Consider the following 23,477-nt stretch of genomic DNA (forward strand, 5'->3'; position numbering starts at 1 on the left):
CCATGAAACTGAGAGATTATGTCTCATGGACATGCTTCATGGGTAAGGAGCCATTAACAGTGGACCTTGAACAATAAGCTGATGGTTGAAGTCTGAAAGCCATTCAGAGGCTTAGCACTATGAGTAAAATGAGCACTATGAGTAAAATAGTCATGTATAGAGAGATCATTGTCAATCTCTCTGGAAAGACTGAAGTCAAATTATGCTTCACATTGATTGATGACGTAAGGACTATAGACATTGGTAGTGGTCAGTAGCTAGTCTTTCTCAGTTTTTGGGGATAATGACAGAATCAGCATTGTGGGTTAGAATGAATGATCTGGAAGCCAGGAATTAAGGCAGGTGGGGTGGGGGAGGGTGGGAGATGGGAAAGGATGGAAAGGGGAAACAAAGGAGGAGGCAACAAAGCTTGATAAGAACTGTACTCACTACCTTGCCCATGTAATTGTGACCCCTCTGTATGCTATTTTCACAATAAAAAAAGGGAAGTTATTTTCAATCTAGGGCCTATTGGAAAAACATCTCATAATTTAGAGGTAACATAGGCAAGGCTAGGGTAAATCTGGAGAAAACACATGATAAAAATAGAAACAAATGAGAGAAGAGTTGATGTAGAGAGGACAGGGAAAAGAAAGGACTTCAAATTTGAACTCATCCATCTGAGCTTTATATATCGAAGGACTGACTGCTCAGGGCTGACGGCATTGTAAGAGATGTGAGGAGCGGAGGCAACTTCAAGGAAGCAGCAAAGTGGGGTTGATTCATACATACACATGAAATTTTGCGAGAGGATTCTGAGCAGAGATGCTGCAATCCTCCGTGGGAGGAAATCTTGGCACAAACACCAGGCGAGAACAGACTTTCAAGTAGAAGGGCAGGAAACATGGCAAAACACTCGAGCCATTCAAGGATTTTGTTGGCAACCTCCAGTAGAGTTGTAGACACATAAATCAGAATAGAAGGAATAAAACAGAAAAGACGAAAGACTTAAGAATTTAAACAATAAAGCCTTCTGCTTTGTGGATGTTTGACTGTAAAGAAAGTGTGTGTGTGTGGGGGGGGGCCTGGGAAGGTGGCTCAGTGGTAGAGTGCTTGCCTTGCATACATGAGGCCCTGGGTTTGATTCCTCAGCACCACATAAGCAGAAAAAAGCCAGAAGTGGCACTGTGGCTCAAGTGGTAGGGCATTAGCCTTGAGCTGAATTGCTGAAGGACAGTGACAAAGCCCAGAGTTCAAGCCCCATAACTGGCAAAAAAAAAAAAAAGAATAAAATAAATAATGGGAGTACTGGACAGGCTGATGAGATAAGGCATATTCTGAACATCCAGAATAAATATGTAAAGAAAACTGTGAATAAAAACCTGGAAAGAGGCAAACAAAGAATATAAATGAAGAGTTTTATCTGGAAACAGTGTTTGTTTGCAGGATGGCCAGAATTTTATAGAGGGCAAGAAATAAAACATTATTTAATCTCATTTTTAATAAAAGTATAAGGACAATGTAAGTCTAAAAAATCCAACATTAGCCTGCTTTAAAAATGAGAATCTGCTCCTGTTGTATCTCCTCTCTCAAGTCATATGAAGTTCTAATATATTCCATTGAAAAATAAGCACCAGTATTAAGGCTGAGGTAAAGAAGATCTTGAGTTTATTGCCAATCTGGGATAGAGAGAGAGAGAGAGACCCTGCCAAAAAATATAAGGAAATACAGAAAGAAAAGAATGAAGGAAGGAAGGAAAATAGAAAGCAAGGAAGGAATACAAATGAAAAGGCAAAAGAAAAGTAAGCATAAATAAATCATATAAAAATAATAAAGTGACCTAAACTTGACATGCCATATCAGACAGTCGTTTGAGGATTTTATGAGGAACTGAATGATGGTTTCCCTTTTGTTTTAACCAGTAAATTGATTTGAACACCAGGCTTCCGTCTGCTCCCTAAAGCCATGTGTGCTAATCAATACAATCAACGACTGTATCCCCATTTCCTCTCTTTCAATCCTGTCCTTTTACTTCCATCAGGCTCCCAGGGATGTCTAGACACTTTCTGTGGCCCTCAGCATTTTCCCAGTGAGGTACTTCTTGTCTTCTTCTGCCCATTCTTATCCCTGTAGTCTTGGTGTAATTGATGGTGGCTATTAACCCCTTCTGGTACTCTCTCCTGTGGGATGTGTCATAGAGACTTAGAATGGTGCTGTTGCTACATCTCTTTGAGATGAGTGATTGCAAATGATTTACAACATTGGAGCTTCTCCTCCATTAAAGTAGACATTCATAGCATTTGCAGAGATAGACCAGTTCCCCTACAAACAAAGTAAGGTTCAGGCATCAACAAGGTATCAGAATTGGCTTCATTTTGCCCTCATTTCCCCTGGAAGTATTAAATAAATAGCTAAAAATACGGAGTAACATAGCATTGTGGGAGCTTTGGGACCTGGCCCAAGATCTATAGCAACCAAAGAAACACCTAATCATAAAGAAGTAGAGGATTTCATGTGTGATTTTATTTGCTTTGGTCACACTCTTCTTTGTTGTGATTTGGGGGAATTGGTGTCCCAATCACCAGTATCTTTCTGTGAGCTAGAGACATAGCACAAAGAATTCTAATCTGTCCTAAACTGTCTGTGGGCTGCCTGAAGATTAGGTTGCTCTGTCACATGCATGGGGTTCTGACAGCCACAAGATAGTTAGATCTCAGTCCAGAAAGGAAGTCAGGAGACAGTGGGTATGGTCTGTGAAAATCACAAGAGGACTATAGAGCCTGCCTGGGCCAGGAGATGGATTCACAGAATAGCAGAAGGCCTTTAGAAAAGCAAGAGTGAGAAGACTAAGGGAAATCATGACATTTAATAGTAGCCCTGTGTTGAGGGGGAACCAGTCAAAAATAGTTCCCAGATCTGTGGCGGTTAAGGCTCAAGAACAATCAGAGGCCACAATCTTTTCTCTCCATGCAATTAGTTAAGGTCTCCTTAACACAGAGCAAATGGGCTACACTAGGAGAGGTGGCTATTTTGTTGATGTAAACTTAGCAAGCTTTTTATGATATATGGATTTTATTATCACTAAGTTACGGTGATGGCAACAGATAAGGAGACAATTGCTTTTGCAAAGATGATTTAGGGTTCTCACAGATAGCATAGAAGGGGTCCTGCCACACCACTGAGAACCATGGAGAAGACCCCATCATCAGTGAAGGAAAGGATCAGGGGAAATGGGCGAGAATTTTTAGAACTATGTGGTTGTAACTGATTCTGGGGTTCAGGAGTTGTCCTTTTTTGTCTGGTACCTGGTACCTGGGTGATTAGATGAAGAAACAGAAGAACACTATTGGCTGGACCCCAGTTATGGATGGCTTGTGTCCTTGCTACATCCTGTTATCATACGTGTCTATCAGTGCTCATCTCAAAAGCATCTACTGCAATAAGCATTTCATTTCTTGATAAGTTGTGTTGACTTGAAAAAGTACATTTATTTTCAGTTATCTGAAAAAAACCCTTAAAGGTATTTTATTTGTTTTTGTTAAGATTTCAATTTTAATTTGCCTTGTTTACGCAGTCCCTACAGGAAAGGAAGATTTGTTTGATACATTGCGAACATAGATGACATAACATCACAGGAGGGTGTGTTGTGAGTTTTCATCAACATGTTGATTAAGAACTCCCACTAGCATGGCTCTGAACACACTAATATTTTACACTATTGCCTTGATATTTATTTGTCATTATGGGAATGGACAGAGATGAAACTTTCAGTTTACCATTGTAATAAAATGAAAGCTTGCCCTGATGAGAAAGTTCACAGCAGTGGCTAAATCTTGCATGTGGCGTTGACCTCAGTGATCCTATACCTCCAGACCCAGGGGAATCTGGGAAATAGGAGCAGGATGCATATGGACAACATTATAGTTCTTCTCATCGCAGTGGTCCTGCAGGGGTTTCTCAGCAGAAATTATATTTATTTCTTAGAGATGAAGGAACTCTCTGAAGAAGTTGGTTCATTTGAACACAGACAGATTTATTCTGTCCTCTGTTTGTTAGTTTACAACTTATCAGAATCCCTAATTAGAAGCATGATGCTTGATGTAAGCTTGAATATACTATAGCCCATTCCAGTGGAATCAGTTTCTAAGGCTGGACTTGGCCTAGGCTAAAGAGATGTACTTTGAAAGAGAGGGTATTTCCTCTTATGTGAGTGAGTATAATTTTGTTGTTCTATTTTGGCTGTAGCATGTAAAACCTCTTTGGGCGATTGAGGAAAAGAGAGCTGGAGGTCTGAGCCAGAGTGTAGACTTGGGATTTGTGAGCATGCAAAGGACCAAGAGAAACTCAATACTTGTTTTCTTCAGTGTTTTCCCCTCCTTTATGCTTACTCAGTAATTTAATCACAGCATCATAACATTTGTAAGGATTCCAACTGAACTTAAATGTGAGTTGAGACAAAACTCCTAATTATTCCTCTGCCTATTCCAGCACATCCCATAGTCAGCCATTAAATCCCACAGGGGCATGTCTTCAGTACTATTACTATTACTCACGTGGCCCTATGCACCACCTGCCCTGCCTATTTTGTGGTTCTCTGGTCACTAATTGTGTCACCTCCTCATGAGTGTTCATGTCACCCATGGACCATGTCTATGAGATTGTGGTAACCTTCCTATTCTGGCCCAGAAACATTTTGTTCCTCTTTGCCTTCCCCTCATTCCTTTCCTTTTGTCTTCCTTTCCCTTTCTCTAGACTTCTCCTTCCCCTTCTCCCTCCCTTCTCTGTCTTCTTACCTTCCCCTCAACCTTCCCTCTCTCCCCCCTTTCTTCCTTTTCCTTCCATTTTGAGGTACCCATGATTGAACCCAGAGCCACATGCGTGCGATGCACAAGCACTCTTTTATCTGAATCAAGGCCCCAGTGCTTTTGTTTTGCATTTTGTTTTAGGATGGTATCTTGTTGACTTTGCCCTCCTTGAATCTGAGCTCCTTCTGCCTCTGCCTACCAAGTAGCTGGAATTACAGGAATGTGCCACAACACTTAGCTGCTTGGAAATTTCTCTTTATATTGAAGTGGGTTGCTCACATACTTTCTTTTAGTTTCTCCCATTGATAGTTGATTGATTATAGTATACTTAAGGTCAAATAGTGAACAAAAACCAAATGCACAAATTAATTCTGTGTGTCTATCCTGTGTCACTTCGTATTACTTCTTTGATCCTATACTATGCATCTACATGCTTCTCTTTATACTTACTGTCTTCTGAAATCATTTTTTAAAAATCAAGATTCCACTTGTATTAATACAGTAATAAAATATATGTTGTTGACATTTTGCTGGGAAAAGCGCTTCTAAAATAGTCCTTTTTGTTTGCATGTACCAATACTGGGGCTGGAACTCAAGGCCTGGGCATCATTCCTTAAGTTTTCCACTTAAGGATAGTGGTCTACCACTTGAGCCATACCTCCATGCTAGCTGTTTAGTAGCTATTTGGAAATAAGAGTCTCACACACTTTTCCTTCCAGGAATGGCTTTGAATCAGGATCCTTAGATCTCAAACTCCTCAGTAGCTAGAGTTAGAGGTGTGAGTTATCAACCAGCTCCTGGCACTAAAATTCTTGTCCCCAGTTCAGGATGGTTTTTGTTTGTTTGTGGTTTGTACTATACTGGGCTTGAACTCAGGGCCCGAGTGCAATCCTTTAGTCTTTTCCATTCCAGGCTGGTGTTCTACTTGATCCACAATTCCACCTCTTGCTTTTTGCTGCTTAATTAGAGATAAGGGTCTTATAGACTCTTCTGCCCAGGCTGGCATATGAATCACAATTCTCAGTTCTCAGCCATCTGAATAGTGTGGATTATAGGTAATAGCCACTGCTACCTGGCAAAATTCAGGACTTCTAGTGTTTTCCATATGTGTTCATTACATAGCTCATGCTTTCTGAATGGGCATGTGCTCACTGTCATTTCAGTTTCATATCTTTTTACACCTCTGTCTCTCTCCTTAGTATATTGAGGTCTTTACATCCAATAGACTGATGGCCCTCTGGACTTTTATACTTGCATGTTCTCTACACAAACTGCCATTTCATCTCCTAGATACTTAATGGGAAGTTAGTCATTTCTTTGCCTTTCAAGGCCAAGCTCAGATATTGCCTCACCTGGTTAGGGTCCTTGACACTCTTGCAGAATGAGTTAATGGCTTCATCTCTCTTCCCCCACAGTCCTTAGCTTCTCCAGTTCATTGATAGATCCAGTATTAACAAGAGTTTGTATACTATGTCTAGCATTCTCCTGACATAGTGACAGGTCATCAGAGAAATTAATACTTTACATTACCTTCTTTCATGTATACCTTTAGTTTAAGTAAAAAGAATACAAACACTTCATGGCTGGTATTTAAACTATGGGTGTGTCTGTTTTTTTGGAGTCTTTGAGGATTTTAATAAATGTTTTAATTAAGTAAATGAGACTTGGTACCATTATTAGAGGGCTTCTGTAGCATATTTCATTATTATGATTATATGCAATAAAATGCGCACTTGTTGCTTTTATTATTATGTCTTTTAAAATTGGCATGAATTTATTGGACTGATATTAAATAAATATAGAAGAATGAAAGTAAGAGGAAACTTGTCTTAATCTAATGAAATTAATTAGATGAATCAGAAGATTAAATAGATGAGTCCTTAATAGATAAAGAAGTAGCTTAAAGGAAGACAGAATAAGAATGGAAGTTATTATTACATTTATTTTTTTATATTGAAGTTATGGATGATAGAGGTAGTAGTTGGAAATGTTGGAGGAAAACTACATCAACTCTGGATTCATATTAAGTTTAGACATACAGTCAACAAAACCTGCTACCCTGTTGGAAGAAATGACTTGAGCAGTGTCCACCATGGTCACACTACAACCACTGCACACTGGAGTCATCAAGCAGTTAAACACACTAATTGTACTGTGATCCCACCGAAATTCTGGTTTAAGGGATTCTGGAGCAAGTCTTGATCATGTGACTTTCTAAAATCTTCAGGTGACTCTAATGTGTACCAGGATGGAGAACCATAGGCTGAACTTCACAGCTGATTTCACATTTGGCCACTGAAACACAAGAATAGACAGGGGGATTTAGAAAGTGATATTTATGGTACTTCTCTTTCAGGAACAAGAAAACAAGCTACCTGAAGGCTGGGAGAAGGCTGAGTTGCATATAGAATCAGAAAAAGCTTTCCGTTCCTTCCTTCCTCCCTCCTTCCCATCTTCATTTTCCCCCTTCTTGTGACAATTAGAATTGTCACAGAATAAGTGACATATATATGGGGTACAATGTAGTGTGATTTATGTAAAAATCATGTAAAGAGAAAATCAGGGTGATAAAAAATACCTCAAACATTTGTTGTTTCTTCATTGTGAAATATTCAAAATCTTCTTTCTTGATATTTTCTTGCTATATATATATATATATATATATATATATATATATATATATATATGATCACTATTGTAATTACCATTTTATGCAATAGACACCAGACATTATTTCAATTCTTAGTAATTTCATACATGTCTCAACTTTTTCCTATCTCCTCACCTCCCTTACTTTTCCCTTTTTCCTCATCTCCCTTATTTTTCCTTTTTTACTAGCTTGTGCTAACCACCCTTCTAGTGTCAATTCTGATGTCACTATTTTCAGTTCTAGATGTTAGATCTTGCAATAATTGCCTTTCTGGGCCTGGCTTATTTCACTGAATAGAATGTCTGCCATGTTGCAAATGACAGAGCTTCATCTTTTTATGGCTCAATAACATACCACAGTAGTATAAAAACACACTACATTTTCCAAATCCATTCATCAGCTGATAGACAACAACATTGATTCTATTCCCCGAGTATTGTGAGTAGTGCTGCCATGACCATAAGAGTGCAGCTGTCTCTGCCACAGATTTCATTTCCTTTGGCTAGGTACCAGAAGTGAGATTGTTTAGTCAGATGGTAGTTCTATTTGGAAGCTTCTAATAAGATGCATGCTGCTTTGTACATTGGTATGCTAACATATTTCTACCAACTATGTGAAAGAATTCCCTCCCCCCTACATTCTTACTGCAACTAACAAGTTTTTGTTTTGTCTTTTTGGTAGTGGTCATTTTAATATTAGTAATGCAGAATATGTTTTCATATATCTATTAACTATGTGTTCTAAGACATACATAATCATGTCTTTTGACAATCTTTAATCATGTCGTTGCTATTCATTTCCTTATGTATTATTGATAGTAACTCATTATAGAATGTGTTGTTTGTAAATATTTTTCCCATTGTGTATATTGACTCTACCCTTTTGTATCCTTTCCTGGACAGAAGCTTTAGTTTAATGTAATGCTATTTATTTCTTTTTGCTTTTGTTGAAATCATACCAAAAAGATCTTTGCCCTGTTTTCCCCTATCTTCATAGTTTAAGGTTCCTGACTAACTTTTCAATCCATTTTGCTTTGATTTTTGTATAGGGTTCAAGACAGAATTTTGATGTCATTGACTATCCAGTTTCCCTGGTATTTTTTATTTTATTTTATTTTTTTTAATTTTAATTTTTTGTGAACATACTGTAAAGAGGGGTTACAATTACATGGGCAGGATAATGCATACATTTCTTATCAAGCATTGCAGCCTCCTCCTTTGTTTACCCTTCACATCCCTTCCCAGCCCCCCCACCCCCCCCAATCCCCCCCCACCCCCACACCAACGTTGTAAAATTCGTTTTGGACATGACAACTTGTATTTCTCATTGTTGCAACAGGTCCACCTGTATCCTTAAACGACTTGTTTTTCCCCATCTCCTCCATAAATTATACCGACATCAAATACAGTCAAAGCAGGGGTTATACTGTGGAGGAGGGACATACAAAGCAACAAAGAAATAATCTTATAAATGCGTTAGAAACAAACACATGAAAGAAAAAAAAACATTAAAATACATATCTAAGGGTTCATTTTCCTAACATCACATTATCTGACCTTTTCTGCTTGACTCATACATATACTAGATATGGCAAATAAGGGAAACCATGGGACCTATGTTTCTTTGGGCCTGGCTTACTTCACTTAATATAATTTTTTCCAAGTCTTTCCATTTCCTAACAAATGGGGCAATGTCATTCTTTCTGGTGGAGGCATAGAATTCCATTGTGTATATATACCACATTTTCTTGACCCATTCATCTACTGAGGGGCATCTGGATTGGTTCCATTTCTTAGCTATGGTAAATAATGCTGCAATAAACATAGTTGTGCTGGTAGCTTTAGTGTGGTCTTGTTTGTAAACATTTGGGTAAATGCCCAAAAATGGGATTGCTGGATCATAGGGGAGCTCTATGTGGAGTCTTTTGAGGAACCTCCATACTGCTTTCCAAAGTGGTTGAACAAGTTTACACTCCCACCAACAATGAAGTAAGGTTCCCTTCTGTCCACATCCCCTCCAGCATCTGTTGTTGTTAGAGTTCTTGATTTTTGCCATTCTAACTGGGGTGAGGTGGTATCTCAATGTTGTTTTGATTTGCATTTCTTTTATGGCTAGGGATGTTGAACATTTCTTCATGTGTCTATTGGCCATCCTTCTTTCTTCTTCAGAGAAGTTTCTCTTTAAGTCTTTAGCCCACTTATTTATTGGGCAGTTGTTTCTTTGAGGATTTGTTGTTGCGGGATTTAATTTTTTGAGTTCCAAGTATATTTTAGATATGAGACCCTTGTCTGTTGTATGGCTAGTGAAGATCTTCTCCCAATCCGTAGGCTTTCTATTGATCTTGCTAGCTATGTCCTTTGCCTGGCATTTTTTATTGAGACAGTCCTTTCTCAACAAATGTTTGACACCTTTATAAAAAGCCAGTGGAGTATACATAAATAGATTCATATCTGGACTATCTTGTTCCATTGGGGTTTTTCTTCTTGTCTTTACCTTTCTTCCATTTTCCTTTTGTTTCCTCCCTTTCTCCCTGCTTCCCTCCCTCTCCTCTTTCTGCCTTTTTTCCCCTTCTTCCTTGGGCCTTGAAATTGGGATACTCCTGCCTCCACCTTCTGATCTTAGACATGCATCTCCACACTCAGTTTAGATGGCTATTTTTATTTCAGTACCATGCAGCTTGTTACAGTGTTTTTTTTTTTTTAGTGAACCTAGAAGTCAGGTGTTGTTGTTTCCAAGTTTGTTCTTAAAGTTTTGCTTACGATGCATTGCCTATTGAGTCTATTGTAATTCCATATGTATTTTTCTTTCCATCTCCCTTTCCTGTTAGCATTGTTCTTTCCCAATCTCCCCAAATGCTACAATTCATTAACATGTTGTGTATTCTAGGGAAGAAAACAATAGGTTCATGATAGAGCAAAGCTAAAGTGGACCTGAGACTAAGCATAGTAGTTTACTCTAATTTTGGGGTTATTTGTTTGTTTCTGCGACAAGGTCTTACTGTGTGACCTAGGCTGGCCTTGAACTCACTACGCTCCTGCCTTCGCCTCCTGAGTACTCACAATATGTCTGTACCATTATGCCCAGCTTCTGCTCTTTTTTTAATAAAGACAAACTGCCTAGGAATGAATCATCCATGTATACGTAGAGAAAATGAGCCTGTGAACAAGAGATAATCTTTGATCTTTGTAGACAGAGACAGAGAATGAACAGATTTCAGATACTGTTACTTTCACTCTTGTGAAAGACAGCTTGCAGTGGCCCTTCGTGGTCTCTGTGGGCATTTGGAACAGAGTGCTCACTGACCCTACCCTGCCCCTCCATTTTCAGTCTTACTGCTAACAGGTGGGTATAGAAGCTCAGCTTCTTCTTTGTCCCTCCTATTATGGGAGGGGCTGTGGTAAATGGGGTAGTGAGCACATCATTCTCTCCTTCTTTAGGTGTCATTAATTCATGATGAGAAGGAGGCTTAAATTATCATTGGATCCCAGTGGGGAAATCATTGTGTCTCTCTCTGTCCCAAAGATGTGGAAGATCAGCTTCCTGGGGGAGCCTCTTGAGACAACAGTGGACTAGACAATTTTTCCTGTAGTAGGCTTACGTAGTGCAGGCACCCCTGGAAAGGCTTTCTTTTGTTATCTCCTCCTCCCAGGGTCTTTGGCTTTCTTGGAACTTTTTTGTCTATGTCTATCAGCATTGCTGACATGGACACATGATGGCTGATAAGATCACTGGGAGAAGACAACGCCATGTATACCAAGTCCCATGGTCCCTAGCAGCCACCATTTTCTTTGCACCTGTGAGAATCTTGCTGTTTGTTGGATTGTTTCTCCAGAGGGTTTTGGTTGTCAGAATGAGGAACTGGCATGTTTGCAGTTACTGTACCTTGGAAGAACTGAAACTGTTCTCTGATGGTTTTGAACACAAAATTTAAAAAGCCAGTGGGTAATGGAATGCTGCTTATGGGATAGGGAAAGAAAAAAGATATAAACTCCCAGTGAAGATGTTGCCCAGAAAGCAAACAGATCTCAACTATACCCTCATACATACTATAGCTCAAAAGTTATACTGTACCTATATTGTTTTCTAAAGAGAATTTTCAAAAGGCCATTTGAAATATTACTCCTAAGAAAAATAACAAAAATATTCAATGCATAGAACAAACAACTAGTATGAACATTAGTTCCAGGGAAGCACATTAATCACATGAATATGTAACATGTAGAAAAACATTAGTTCCAGGGAAGCACATTAATCACATGAATATGTAACATGTAGAAAAGACTAATGAAAAGTTAAGAATGATTCATGGAATTGATTCCATATCACATGAAATAATTCAACAATAATATGCCTATACAGGAAAAAAAACATGAAAAGAAAAAAAAATAACCTAAAAATAAAAACAGTGATCATCCCTAAATCGAAATGGTTTTGGAATAGATTATAACTGAATTTTACCCTGCACCTTATTTTTAAATGTGTGACCTCTTTACAATTGGCTTATATTTGATTTAATTTCATTGCTTTTGTGGTATTGTAGTGTGAACTCAGGGCCTTATGGTCGGGTGCTCCATCGCTTGAGCTGTACCTCCAATCTAGCACTTTGCATTTTGGAGATAAAGTCGGGGTTGGCTTTGAGTCATAATCTTCCAGATATTGACCTCCCAAGTAGCTAGGATTCCAGGCATATGCCCGTGGTGCCTGGTTTAATCATTAAATATTGAAAAATCCAGAACATTTTTTTCTGGAGCGGTTAAAAAGAAAAAGCCATCATGTTGTGTTTTAGTAAGAAGAGGTCATATACATTTTTCTCAAGATTGTCGGAGTTTATGTTTTTGCCCTTCCGTATCTCATGGTAAGTTAATTAAAAGAACACAAAAATCCCCACACATGCTAATATTAAGGCTAGTCTTTTCTTTTAGTGTGGACATTAACACATAGATATTTCAGACATCTGGGCATTAGTACTTCCAGAAGTATACATTTTATGAGTAATGAACTTGAAAGTGACTACTCGAATTGACAGAGATATGTTAAGTATCTTGCAATCATAATGGCTATGAAACAAAAGCCCAGATGTGCATTTTACTTGACAAATATACAGTCTAGAAAACATAACAGATGTCGCCATAATGAGAATGCTAAATGAGAAAACTAATTTGATACGTTTAGACATTGCTGTGGGCCAATTCTTCGAAAGAAAAGCCAGAATATAAATGATAAGAATAATCAAACAAGAAAAATGATTCAAATGTATTCAAAATGTACATTTGCAAATGTCATCTCTGCAAACCTTTGAAGTATTGCTGGAGAGATGAGCGAGCTCATTCTGCTCAATGGTGGTACCGAAATGGCAGCCCTTTCTTTAATATCTTTGATCCTTTTTTCAACATCATCTGTCCCAAGATTCTCTCACAATGCCATTGTTACCTAAATAGAGTACTGAGTGCACATGCCACAATGAAAATAATAACCCAATTATGGAGATTGTTCATTGCCACAATGTGGTTCTCACAGCGAGGACATCAAAGACTAGAAATGATTTTCCTGGTTTCACAGAAAAGAGATTAAATGGAGATCCAGAAATTGGAGTGGCACCTCTCACTTTCTTACCAATTAAACTTGACCTCAGATTAGTCACCAGTATGTCCCCGAGCTCCCCATTTTTTTTTTCCCTTCCCACCCCTTCAGACCTTCATTTGCACTTTATCCACAGACTGGTCACATTTGATATGATTCTTGATAGGTGAGTTACGTCAGAAACCCTCCTCCCTCTCCTTGAATTGTTACAAGGAACTTAGTTATAGTACAAAATGATGAGAAGGTATGAAGGTGTAGGAGAGTACTCTGTAGTGAGATATCTCTTAGCTAGGCTGCTGGGCTTAAGATTTACATACCTAGGACACTTAAAGACAGAATCAACTTTCTTGAGTCTTCTTGTTCTGTCTCTATTAAGTACTCTTTTGATTTTGAGAAAATGCATGCACATCATCATCATCATCATCATCTACCATCATCAATTATTTAAATAGCTCCAAGACTCTTCACTTTCTGCCAGATGTACATAAATTCTTCTTAGCACCAATTAAAGAAATGCTCATTTGATTTCAAGTATGTATGATCCTATTAAACTGTTCCTAAAAAATAAACAGGATATGAAAACATCAGATATTACAATGCAAAAATGAAAAGCCAACTCAGTGTTCCTAAACGAAGGTACCACATGTGTTTTGTTGTGTGTCCTTTGCCCTTCCCTTCAGCCACCCTTTCCTTTGTGCCCAGCAGGCAGCCTGTATATTCCACAGGAGGGTGTGTGAACCATTAGATTCACCCTTCCCCAACAAGTTGCCTGCCTACCTCCCCACCCTGCTCTGTGGAATCATTACAGAGTGACCTTACAGAGTACCAGTCTACTCCACCTTATGTATAGTCCTGTGAGAGGGCTGGGGTACTGCTGGATATGAGCTTGTCTAGGGTTGTCTGCTTCTTGGCTCCAACTGTTAGAATGGTAGCCTTGAGTGCAAAAGCTATAGGATGATGCCCCAGGCTCTGAATTCAAGCCCCAGTACCAGCAGATAGATAGATAGATAGATAGATAGATAGATAGATAGATAGATAGATAGATAGATAGATAGATAGATAGATAGATAGACACACATAAAGCATAAAAAATCTTTATAAGGTGTTACATTCTGTGTAGCATGTTTAACTCAAGTTAGACAGATCTGTCTTTTCAAATACCATTTCTTTGTTGTCAACCATTCTGAATCCTGTCTTCCAGGTGCCTGAATAATGATGAGCAGTACAGATGACTGGAGGTTTTCCCTTGGCTCTGAGTGCAGGGAACACGGGCCATTTTCCCTGGCCATTAGAATTTTCTGTAGGGTGTGAGCTAAGTCATCAAGAATATTCACCATGTAAAATATATAAGAGGGAACTCAAGCAAAGTAAAATTAAAGCCTGTGTCCAGCTGCATCATTTCTAAATGAGGGTCCCTGGAATGAGAGGCAGCCACTACAATCTGGGGAGTTCTGGCAGCTTCACACTTCTAAGACCCAGATGGAGGATAGCCCATGGACACTTATTGCTGTGTGCAAAAGACAGAAATAGATGGTTGGTGGCTGCTTTGGCAGGCTGTTTCCTAAAGCTTTTTTTTTCCTTCTGTTGCTTGTGAGGCTTGAATTCAGGGCCTGATTGTGCTCTACCACTTTGAGCCACAGTGCCACTTCCGGTTTTCTGGTGGTTTATTGGAGATAAGAGTCTCTTGTACTTTCCTGCTGTGCTGGCTTCAAACTGTCATCTTCAGAGCTCAACCTCCTGAGTAGCTAGAATTACAGGTATGATGTCCAGGTCCTAAAGGTTATTGCAAGGAGTATTATCTGCTTTCTTCTGCCATGTAATGCATCATGGCTGTATGTTATTCATGCTGTTGGAACACACTGTGATTCTTAGATACTCAGTTCTCATTGGTGTTGGATATTGATGGGTGATTTGCTTGGAGAGGCCTAGACATGATCTTTGCTGCTACAGAGCAGGCTCTGGGCTCTGGGAGATCTGCTTCATCCATCTGATGCCCTTCCTGCTTCTGGAGTACAAGGGTATACCCAAGCTAGACTGTTCCAAGTGTGGGCCTAGACTACATCAACCCCCAGGGTTCCTATTTATCTGTAAAACCTACAATTCTAGAAAGCTGAGAGCTACCTTACATAGTAATGAGAACATGCCCTATTAATTTCCTTAATACAGAATTTTATCAGATGACTGAATGGGACAGTGTATTATGTTAACATCTGGGATAGGATCTAGCACATCTGGGGATTACTGACCACAGGGACTGTCAGTCAACCACTAGTGAGAGGGGAGAACAGAAGAGCTTTCACCCCATGATGAGAACCCGAGAAATGATAGAAACCCAGAGAATGTGCTACAATGGACGGGCATCGATTTCTAACAGAGGAATGAGGTTGGCACCAAAAGCTAGTATTAGGGCACTGTCTTGAGTCTCTGCAATGACTCTGGTGTCTTAAGGTAAGAAAGGATATTTGAGCAATTTGGACAAATAAACATCCAATATAATTTTATTATTCAACTCCCCACAGGAACATTTGAAGCAATAGTGAGCAGGGCAGAGGTATTTAACGTCAGCCTTGTCTTCCTCTCACGATGCAGATAAGGTGTTAGGGAAATCACAAGGGTATGCTGAAGAGAAGTGTTTGACAAGCTGGCAGCAAAATGGGTTGTGGCAGGGGCAACCACAGTCTTGAATCCCAGAATGTCACAGCTGTCACAGTCTGGCAGGTGTTTTGAATACCTGTGATTCAGATGCCTCTTCTCAAATGGCCTTGGAAACATTGAGGTGACAGTGTGTTTCTCTAAGAGTTTCTGCACACATAGTGTAGAAGACATGGCCACAGGTGACCTTTCATACAATCCTAGCCCTGTACCTGTGGAAGATTCCTTCCCAGATCCCCCACAGGCATCCAATCCCACAGAGTTCCCAGTGCTTTATGTAAAATGGCAACAATGTAACATTTGTGTATAATCTAGGCACATTCTTCTGTATTCTGTGATCTCTAGATAAATAGTTCTTATACTATACTGCTTATGGAATTATAATGGAGGGAAATGTGTGTATATGCCCAGTGTGGGTGCAATTTTTTCATGTATTTTTGGTTCGTGATTAGTGGGAGCAGCAAATGTGGAATTCCTGGATCAAGAAGGCTGTTGAACACTTTTAGGGGTACTAGTCCCTTCTCTTTGCTCACAATGAGTAAGTCAGGACTGGGTCCAAGAAGTGTTCCTTCCTTCCTTCTGCCATCTCTATTTCTGCCAGTGAACTCATTTATCCTGTGTACATGTGCATGTTGAGAACACTTCTGAACTACACCTACCAAACTTCAAGTAAACAAAACAGTATTCCTAACTATAGTCCTGTGCATATTCATCTCTTACCTGAAACTCTGTCCTCTTTAACCAATATTCACCACTTAAATCCCGGAGCCTTTTTCCAGTTATTTTCCCTTCCTTCCTTCCTTCCTTCCTTCCTTCCTTCCTTCCTTCCTTCCTTCCTTCCTTCCTTCCTTCTTTTCTTTTTATTGTTATTTTATTTTTATTGTTATTGCAAAGCATGTACAGAGGGGTTTACAGTTACATTAGTCAGGTAACGAGTACATTTCTTTTTGAGCTGTGCTACCTCTTTCCTTGTTTTCTCCCACTTTTTCCTTCCTGACCCCCCTTCTCCACAATTTGTATAGTTCATTTTCAACATAGTGTCTAGTGAGCATCACTTATACATTTTGTTCACTATTTCTGTGCTCTCCTTTTTCCTCTCCCAAACCCATAAACTTACATACAAGTTAAAAGGTACAGAAGTCAAAAACAGCAACAAAGGAGAAAAAATCCTCTGGTTTCCATTTCTTGGTGTTCATTTCAATAAACATCATTTTATGTGATCATATGCACATAGCTATTGAGCCTTTATGATCTGCTTCTAAGAATACCCTCCTTTGGCTAAGAATTATTCTTTTCTCTCTATTTTTATGAGTTTTAGCACTAAAATTTCACATATAAATAAGGTCCTATGGATTTTTTTCATTCAGTTTAACATAATGTCCTTAATTTCATCCATAGTCTAACAAAAACAAAATTTTCTTTTATAAGGTTGAACAATATTCTACTATATTTTTATGTACATACATATACATATACATTTTGTGTATATGTAGCTGTGTATATATACACCTATGTAACCATTATCTATATACTTATTTATACCTCCACATCTACAACATATTTTCTCTACCTAATAATGTTTCTACCTACAGTTATTTGTGTATATTATTAGATATAATATTTGTATACATAATGTATATGCTATATACCATCAATACATAATATTTGTATATATATATATTATATACTATATAAATATATCCTCATGTTTATGTTTATATGTATGTATTTGGTATATATGTATATATACACGAACATGTATGTGTCTATGCATATAAATAAGTCTGTATAAGTATATAAACTTATAAATATTTATATAATTTTATAAATTTTATATATAAGTATATATAAGTACATAAGTATATATACACAACTGTAGGCAGATTTATATAAACTTATGTAAGTATAGGTGTATATATATATATACTTAAAATATTTACTTATATATTTACTTATATATGTATGTAAGTATATAAGTATATATTAGTAAATATTTATAAGTATATATGTAAGTATATATATACTTATGCATAAGTATATATATATAAAATCTATCTATATATTTATCTATATGCATGTGAGATTAGTACATACTTGTTCAAGAAATGATTTTGTTACCTTAGAATATGATTCCATCCTTCTTTTGGTGGGATTGACAGATCATATAATAGTTCCATTTATAATGTTTTGAAGTACTTCTGTACTGTTGTTCATAATGTCTTCATATGGCTGTATTAATTTATGTTCTCACAGTATATAAGGGAGAATGAGCATAATAATGAGCTCATGTGTGATAATCATTTCATAATACATATACCCCTTGATATTTTAATTTTTTTTAATTTTTTTTATTTTTTGGGTCCGGTTGTGGGGCCAAACTCTGGGCCTGGGCGCTGTCCCTCAGCTCTTCAGCTCAAGGCTAGTGCTCTACCACTTGAGCCACAGCGCCACTTCCGGCTTTTTTTTTTTTGCTTATGTGGTGCTGAGGAATCGAACTCAGGGCCTCATGCATGCAAGGCAAGCACTCTACCACTGAGCCACCTTCCCAGCTCCTAACCCTTGATTTTTAATGATGAGTTGCTGTGCTGGTGAACTCTTTGCAGGGTAAAAGTCTTTGAAGAGGGCAATGCATGGGACACAGCTTCCCTGCTCAGCTTTGCAGTGTGGTGCTCTATGGAAAATTGATTACATGGCTGTCTGGGAGCGGCAGTTCAATATTCTGCCCGGCATCATGGGAGTACAGTAATGTGTATTAGTAGACTTGGAAAAGATTGAAATTCAAATAGGAGGTTTGAATTCTACAGTGTGTGTGTTTTTGGGACTGTCATAAGCTTGAAAATCATAATTCAAACCATTTTAAGTCAGGGGCAGTCTTCACACATTTTTAATTCGTCAGCTATGTCTCACTAAAGCAGGTCAGAGCAATAATAATTTCAAGGAAAGGAAATTTAATTCATCAAATTGACATGCAATGGGAGTAAGAAGTCTCTGGGGGATGGACAAAGAACTATAAGAAAGAGGTGAAATATGTCTGTGGTTATGGGTTAAGGAAAAGGGTAGAAATTCAATTTTCCAAATCAGACAGGTGAAATAAGAGAATAAAGGGAGAGTTTGGGACTTTATTTTGAAGAGCATCTGTGTCGAGACAATGACTATGAATGCTCTGTTTTAATATCTACTTCCTTTTAGGAGCTATCTAGGCTATTGAGGGTGAGGAGGGCAGTGGGCAGGCTGAGAGGCAGTGTGTTAGGGCTGTTCGGCAGGAGGCTGACACACAAAAACACAGTGAGGCTCTGGAGGAAATGACAGGACTTGGGAAGTTCTTGAGCATGTGGGGGTGAAGAACAGTAGGAGACATGAGAGAGCCTTGGTTTAGGGGTCTGGCTAATTGGAAGGATGATGAGGATGATCAGTGAGGAAGCTGAGAGAGGAGAGAATCCTAGCCTGAGGTGTTTTTTGATTTTTGTGGGGTGGGAGGATTTCCTGAACCTGCCATGTGTTAGGGGTATGGGAAGGAAATGATCATCAAAGGAGGCTAGACAAAAGGGATCAAAGAATTGGGAAGGGGCACAGACAGCCCAGGAAAAGGCTTCAAGCCATGCCCAGATTTCTGCTACTTAAGAAGCATCTAGTAGTGGAGTATGCTCTGTCTCATCCCTAGTTGGCTTTACTGCCATTTCGTGCTACCACTGATCATTTGGAGTTAACACTGGCCCCACTATCTCAAGCCAATAATGCTTTGACAGGAGAACTTGGCCCAAGGAGGCAGGGTCAAGGAATATCATAAAGCATATGTTTTTAACATTAGAAAGAAATTTTGAGGCATCTAACCTCTGGGAAGACAGAGGGCTAGATATGGAACTCACATATAACCAATGGTTTACACACTTATGCCTGTTAAGACCGAAGGGCATGGTCTCAGATAGGAGGGCCCTTCGTTCTGCTCCATTTTGAGAGTCCTGGTGCCATCTTTATAGCTGACTAGCTATAAAGTTCACAGTTCCTGTGATCTCATCAGGTTTGAAGATTTGATACAATAAGTCAGAGTTCAGAAAGGCACTATGCTTACTGTTACACTTGCATCTTAAAGATACAATTTAGGATGGCCAGTTAAATAGAGAGCATAAATAATGTCTAGTATGAGCAGAGGCCAGCTTCTATTCCCTCTACTCAGAGAACTAGGACCTACAGCTATTTACCAACCACATGCTCCCAGGAGTCTGTTTCCAGAGGTTTACTGTGGTTTCATTATGATTAAATTAGCCTTTGGTTAGGTGGCTGAATTCCATAGCCAGCTCTCATTGCTTCTGAGAAGTTCAACTGACCCCAAGTTTAAATCTGCTAGTCATATGTTTTAGTGTGTGTGTGTGTTTGTGTGTTCAGGGTTAACAATTTCAATAGCCTCCTTCGTTCTTAAATTTATATAATTTCCAGGCCTTCACTTAGCTAACCCTACATTTTGGGTTTTTCTCTAATCAAGAATGTTTCTTTTAGCTGGGCACTGGGGGCTCATGCCTGTAATCCTAGCTACTCAGGAGGCTGAGATCTAAGGATCACGGTTCAAAGCCAGCTCGGGCAGGAAAGTCTGTGAGACTTTTATCTCCCATTAACCACCAGAAAATGAGAAGTGGTGCTCTGGCTCAAGTGGTAGAGTGCTTGCTTTGAGCTGAAGAGCACAGGGACAGTGCCCAGACCCAGAGTTCAAGCCCCACAACACACACACAAAAAAAAAAAGGATGTTTCTTTTCACAGATAGAATCTGTGTAAATGTATTTCCACCAACCTGCAAGCGGCACCTGCCATGCATCAAAGGAACTCATACTTTGCAAGTGCTGTCTAAGGTCAGGTCACATGGTGTGATTGGTCGATCTGAGACATCCCATCCAGTGAGTCACTGGCTGCCTGACACTGTAGACAGGAAGAGTAGTTGCTATCAGATGCGATGAAAGAAGTTCAGGAGACGTCTTGTTGGTGCAGACAGGCAGTGTCAACTCCATGTACTTTAATTCATAAGGAAGCTGTAAGTCAAATCCAGGATCTAAGAAACCACACAGGAGTCATTAGACCCACATGCCATGCAGAGAGCTGACCACTGAATATCTAGACAATATCAGTTTTTGTTTTTGTTTTCCAGCCCTGGGGCTTGAACACAGGGCCTGGGTACTGTCCCTGAGCTTTTTTTTTGGTTCAAGGCTGGCATTCTACCACTTGAGCCACAGTGCCACTGCCAGCTTTTTCTGTGCTACTGAGGAATCAAACCTGGGGCTTCATGCATGCTAGGCAAGCACTCTACCACTGAGCCACATTCCCATATGTTTATCTGAATTAAGGAAGGGAAGGGGAACAACAAAATGGTGAGACAAAGGTCAAAGGGCGAACCAATGCAACAGGATACTCACAAGACAGTATGTTGGAAATGAACCGTACAGCTTTGTATGGGGGAGGGGTTGGGAGGGAAAGTGGGAGAAATATGAGGGAGAGAGTAACAAGTTCCTCAAGAAATGTACTCACTATCTTATGTATATAACTATAACCCTTCTGTGCATCACCTTGACAATACCATTAAATTAAAAATATGAATTCCTTTAGAATCTTTTAAAAGTAAAAATATCTAGACAAAGAAAATGTTTTGGAAAACTGTACAAGAGACTTGCTGATCAAAGAGTTCTCATGGTTCTTTCTGCAATGATCCAGAGCTTGCATTGCTGTATGGCTGAGCTCAGGATAGAAGGAAATTTAAGAAAAAGTTGATATAGTTAGAGAGGAAAATGGAGAGAAGTCAAGACATTTAGGAAAAATGGTTAGGGTTTGGAGTTCTGTGCTCTGTTTTAGAACTGTACTTTTAGTTTATTTTTATTTATTTCTATCCTGTGGTGGCTCAGTAAATATTTAATGTGCCCTTATAAGGGAATGCAAAATACAGATGATAGGATGAATTTGAAGTGAATCAAAAGGAAAAGAAAAATATGTCAACATGAAATGATGCAAGTGTTTTGTGCTATTGCATTGTCCTCTATATACAAGCTCCACATTTATCTCCATATATTTGAAAAAAAAACCTTTTTAGAAAAAAGAAACTTAATTACTCTCACAGCACAGTGTCTTGAAGATAAAACACAAATCATTTTCTTGAAGTTAAGGAGTTTTTCATACATTAAGGACTGCGATTTGCTGTAGGAAGAGACATGCTGCGATACTGTGTGTTGCTTTCATAATGAAATCCATTTAGTTGATAACTCATTGGCAACTTCTTCATATTGGCTGCTGGTGTTACACTAATGTACAAGCCCAATGAAGTAAACAAAGCAAAGCAAAACAACTCCATAGCCAAAAATGGCCCACGGAAACAGTCCTGTTTTCTTGGACTAAGCCTGGCATAATCTGGAGGTGAATGCAATGTTGACCTTGTGTCTAGGAAATGATATTGTTATTTAGCCTTCATCTGTTTACTCATGGTAGACTATGACTGATGTTTTACTCAGAGCACTGAGATACATGTAACAATTGATAATAAAGCATGGTAAAACGTTTGCCACATAGTGCATGCAAAATGCCTGCTGTCTATGTTTGACCACAGTAATAATAGCAAAAGTCTCAGCCTAGCTGTATGGCAAGGTGGAATTTCCTTTTGTTATTACTAATGGACTCATGAATAGCAACAAGAGATATCTCATGCCTAGTGAATTGAAAGGCTTGGAGGAGGGCTGTGACTCATCAGGCAAGAGACAGCTCAAGATTCATGTTGTAATTGTTGTTCATGTTCACAGGCATAACACTCTATAGCCACCCGTATGGAGGGACCTTGCTGAATGAAGACAAGATGTGAGTTGAAGGAATGCTGGGCAGGACCCCTCAACATGGAAGACTATCTTTGAGTCCTACAGGGGTGATTTTGATCCCTCTTTGTCATTTGTCAGGAGAAACATTGCAATAGGTAGCTAGTGACACAGAACTTTGGCATTTCTGTGCAAGGTGGAGAAACAATGATTGTTCAACAGGAAAACACAGCTCCGCACCAGCCTCTCATACGTGTAATCCTAGCTACTCAGGAGGCTCAGACCTGCGGATGGAGGTTTGAAGACAGCCTGGGCAGGGAAGTTGGTGAGACCTGTATCCCCAATTAATGAGAAAAAAGCTGGAAGAGGAGTGCTGGCTATGAGCACCAAAGCTCAGGGAGGGTGCTCAGGCCATGATTTCAGCTCCCGGACCAGCACATAAGAAAAAGGGGGTGGGAAACACATTGACTTTCAAAATGGATGAGGACATCAGGTCCTGTACTTCTAACTAGAATTTGTCACTGGAGGATGAGTTCAATGGGACTGCGCAGTGTCCATGACAATATTCTGGGTGAATACCAGGTTTGTAGCACATAGCAGGGCCTCCTTGGAAATCCTAACTCAATACTTGCTCAAGGCCCAGATAGACTAAGGTGTTGGAAATGGATATGGAATTAGGTGTTAACTCTCATTGCCTTGGTACAAGCTACAGTATAAAACAATGCATGATGGAAACAAAGGCATGATCCAATAGATGCTCTGTGATGAGACTATTCATCCTGTCAGACCTCTGTGCCTCACGGTTATCAGAAATGGGAAGAGGGCACTGTGAGCAATGGATCACCTGACATTCTGCAGTTAAAAATACATCTGAGGGAGTGAATGTACGTTATTATAGTAACATCTCGATCATGTACAAACTCTTTTTAGTATTTTGATGGCTGGGATTGGAGATAGACTAGTGAGGTGTGATATTGCAATGTACATTTCTACCTAGCATGTTTTACTGAATAAAAAATTTATCCCAACACAGAT

The 23,477-nt window shown here is 39.1% G+C and overlaps 1 protein-coding gene across 1 annotated transcript in view; it reads left to right on the top strand.

Moving 5' to 3' along the window:
* The window catches only part of Abca13 (ATP binding cassette subfamily A member 13), a 402,123-nt gene that overhangs the window by 246,253 nt on the left and 132,393 nt on the right, over positions 1–23,477 (top strand). Inside the window, exon 49 of the mRNA XM_042684933.1 lies at positions 22,434–22,488. Within this exon, the coding sequence (XP_042540867.1) occupies positions 22,434–22,488 (55 nt within the window). The remainder of the gene's footprint in view (positions 1–22,433; positions 22,489–23,477) is intronic.

Source organism: Dipodomys spectabilis, unplaced genomic scaffold (assembly GCF_019054845.1).
Source record: "Dipodomys spectabilis isolate Male_0828 unplaced genomic scaffold, ASM1905484v1 ptg000092l, whole genome shotgun sequence".
Classification (NCBI taxonomy): Eukaryota; Metazoa; Chordata; class Mammalia; order Rodentia; family Heteromyidae; genus Dipodomys; species Dipodomys spectabilis.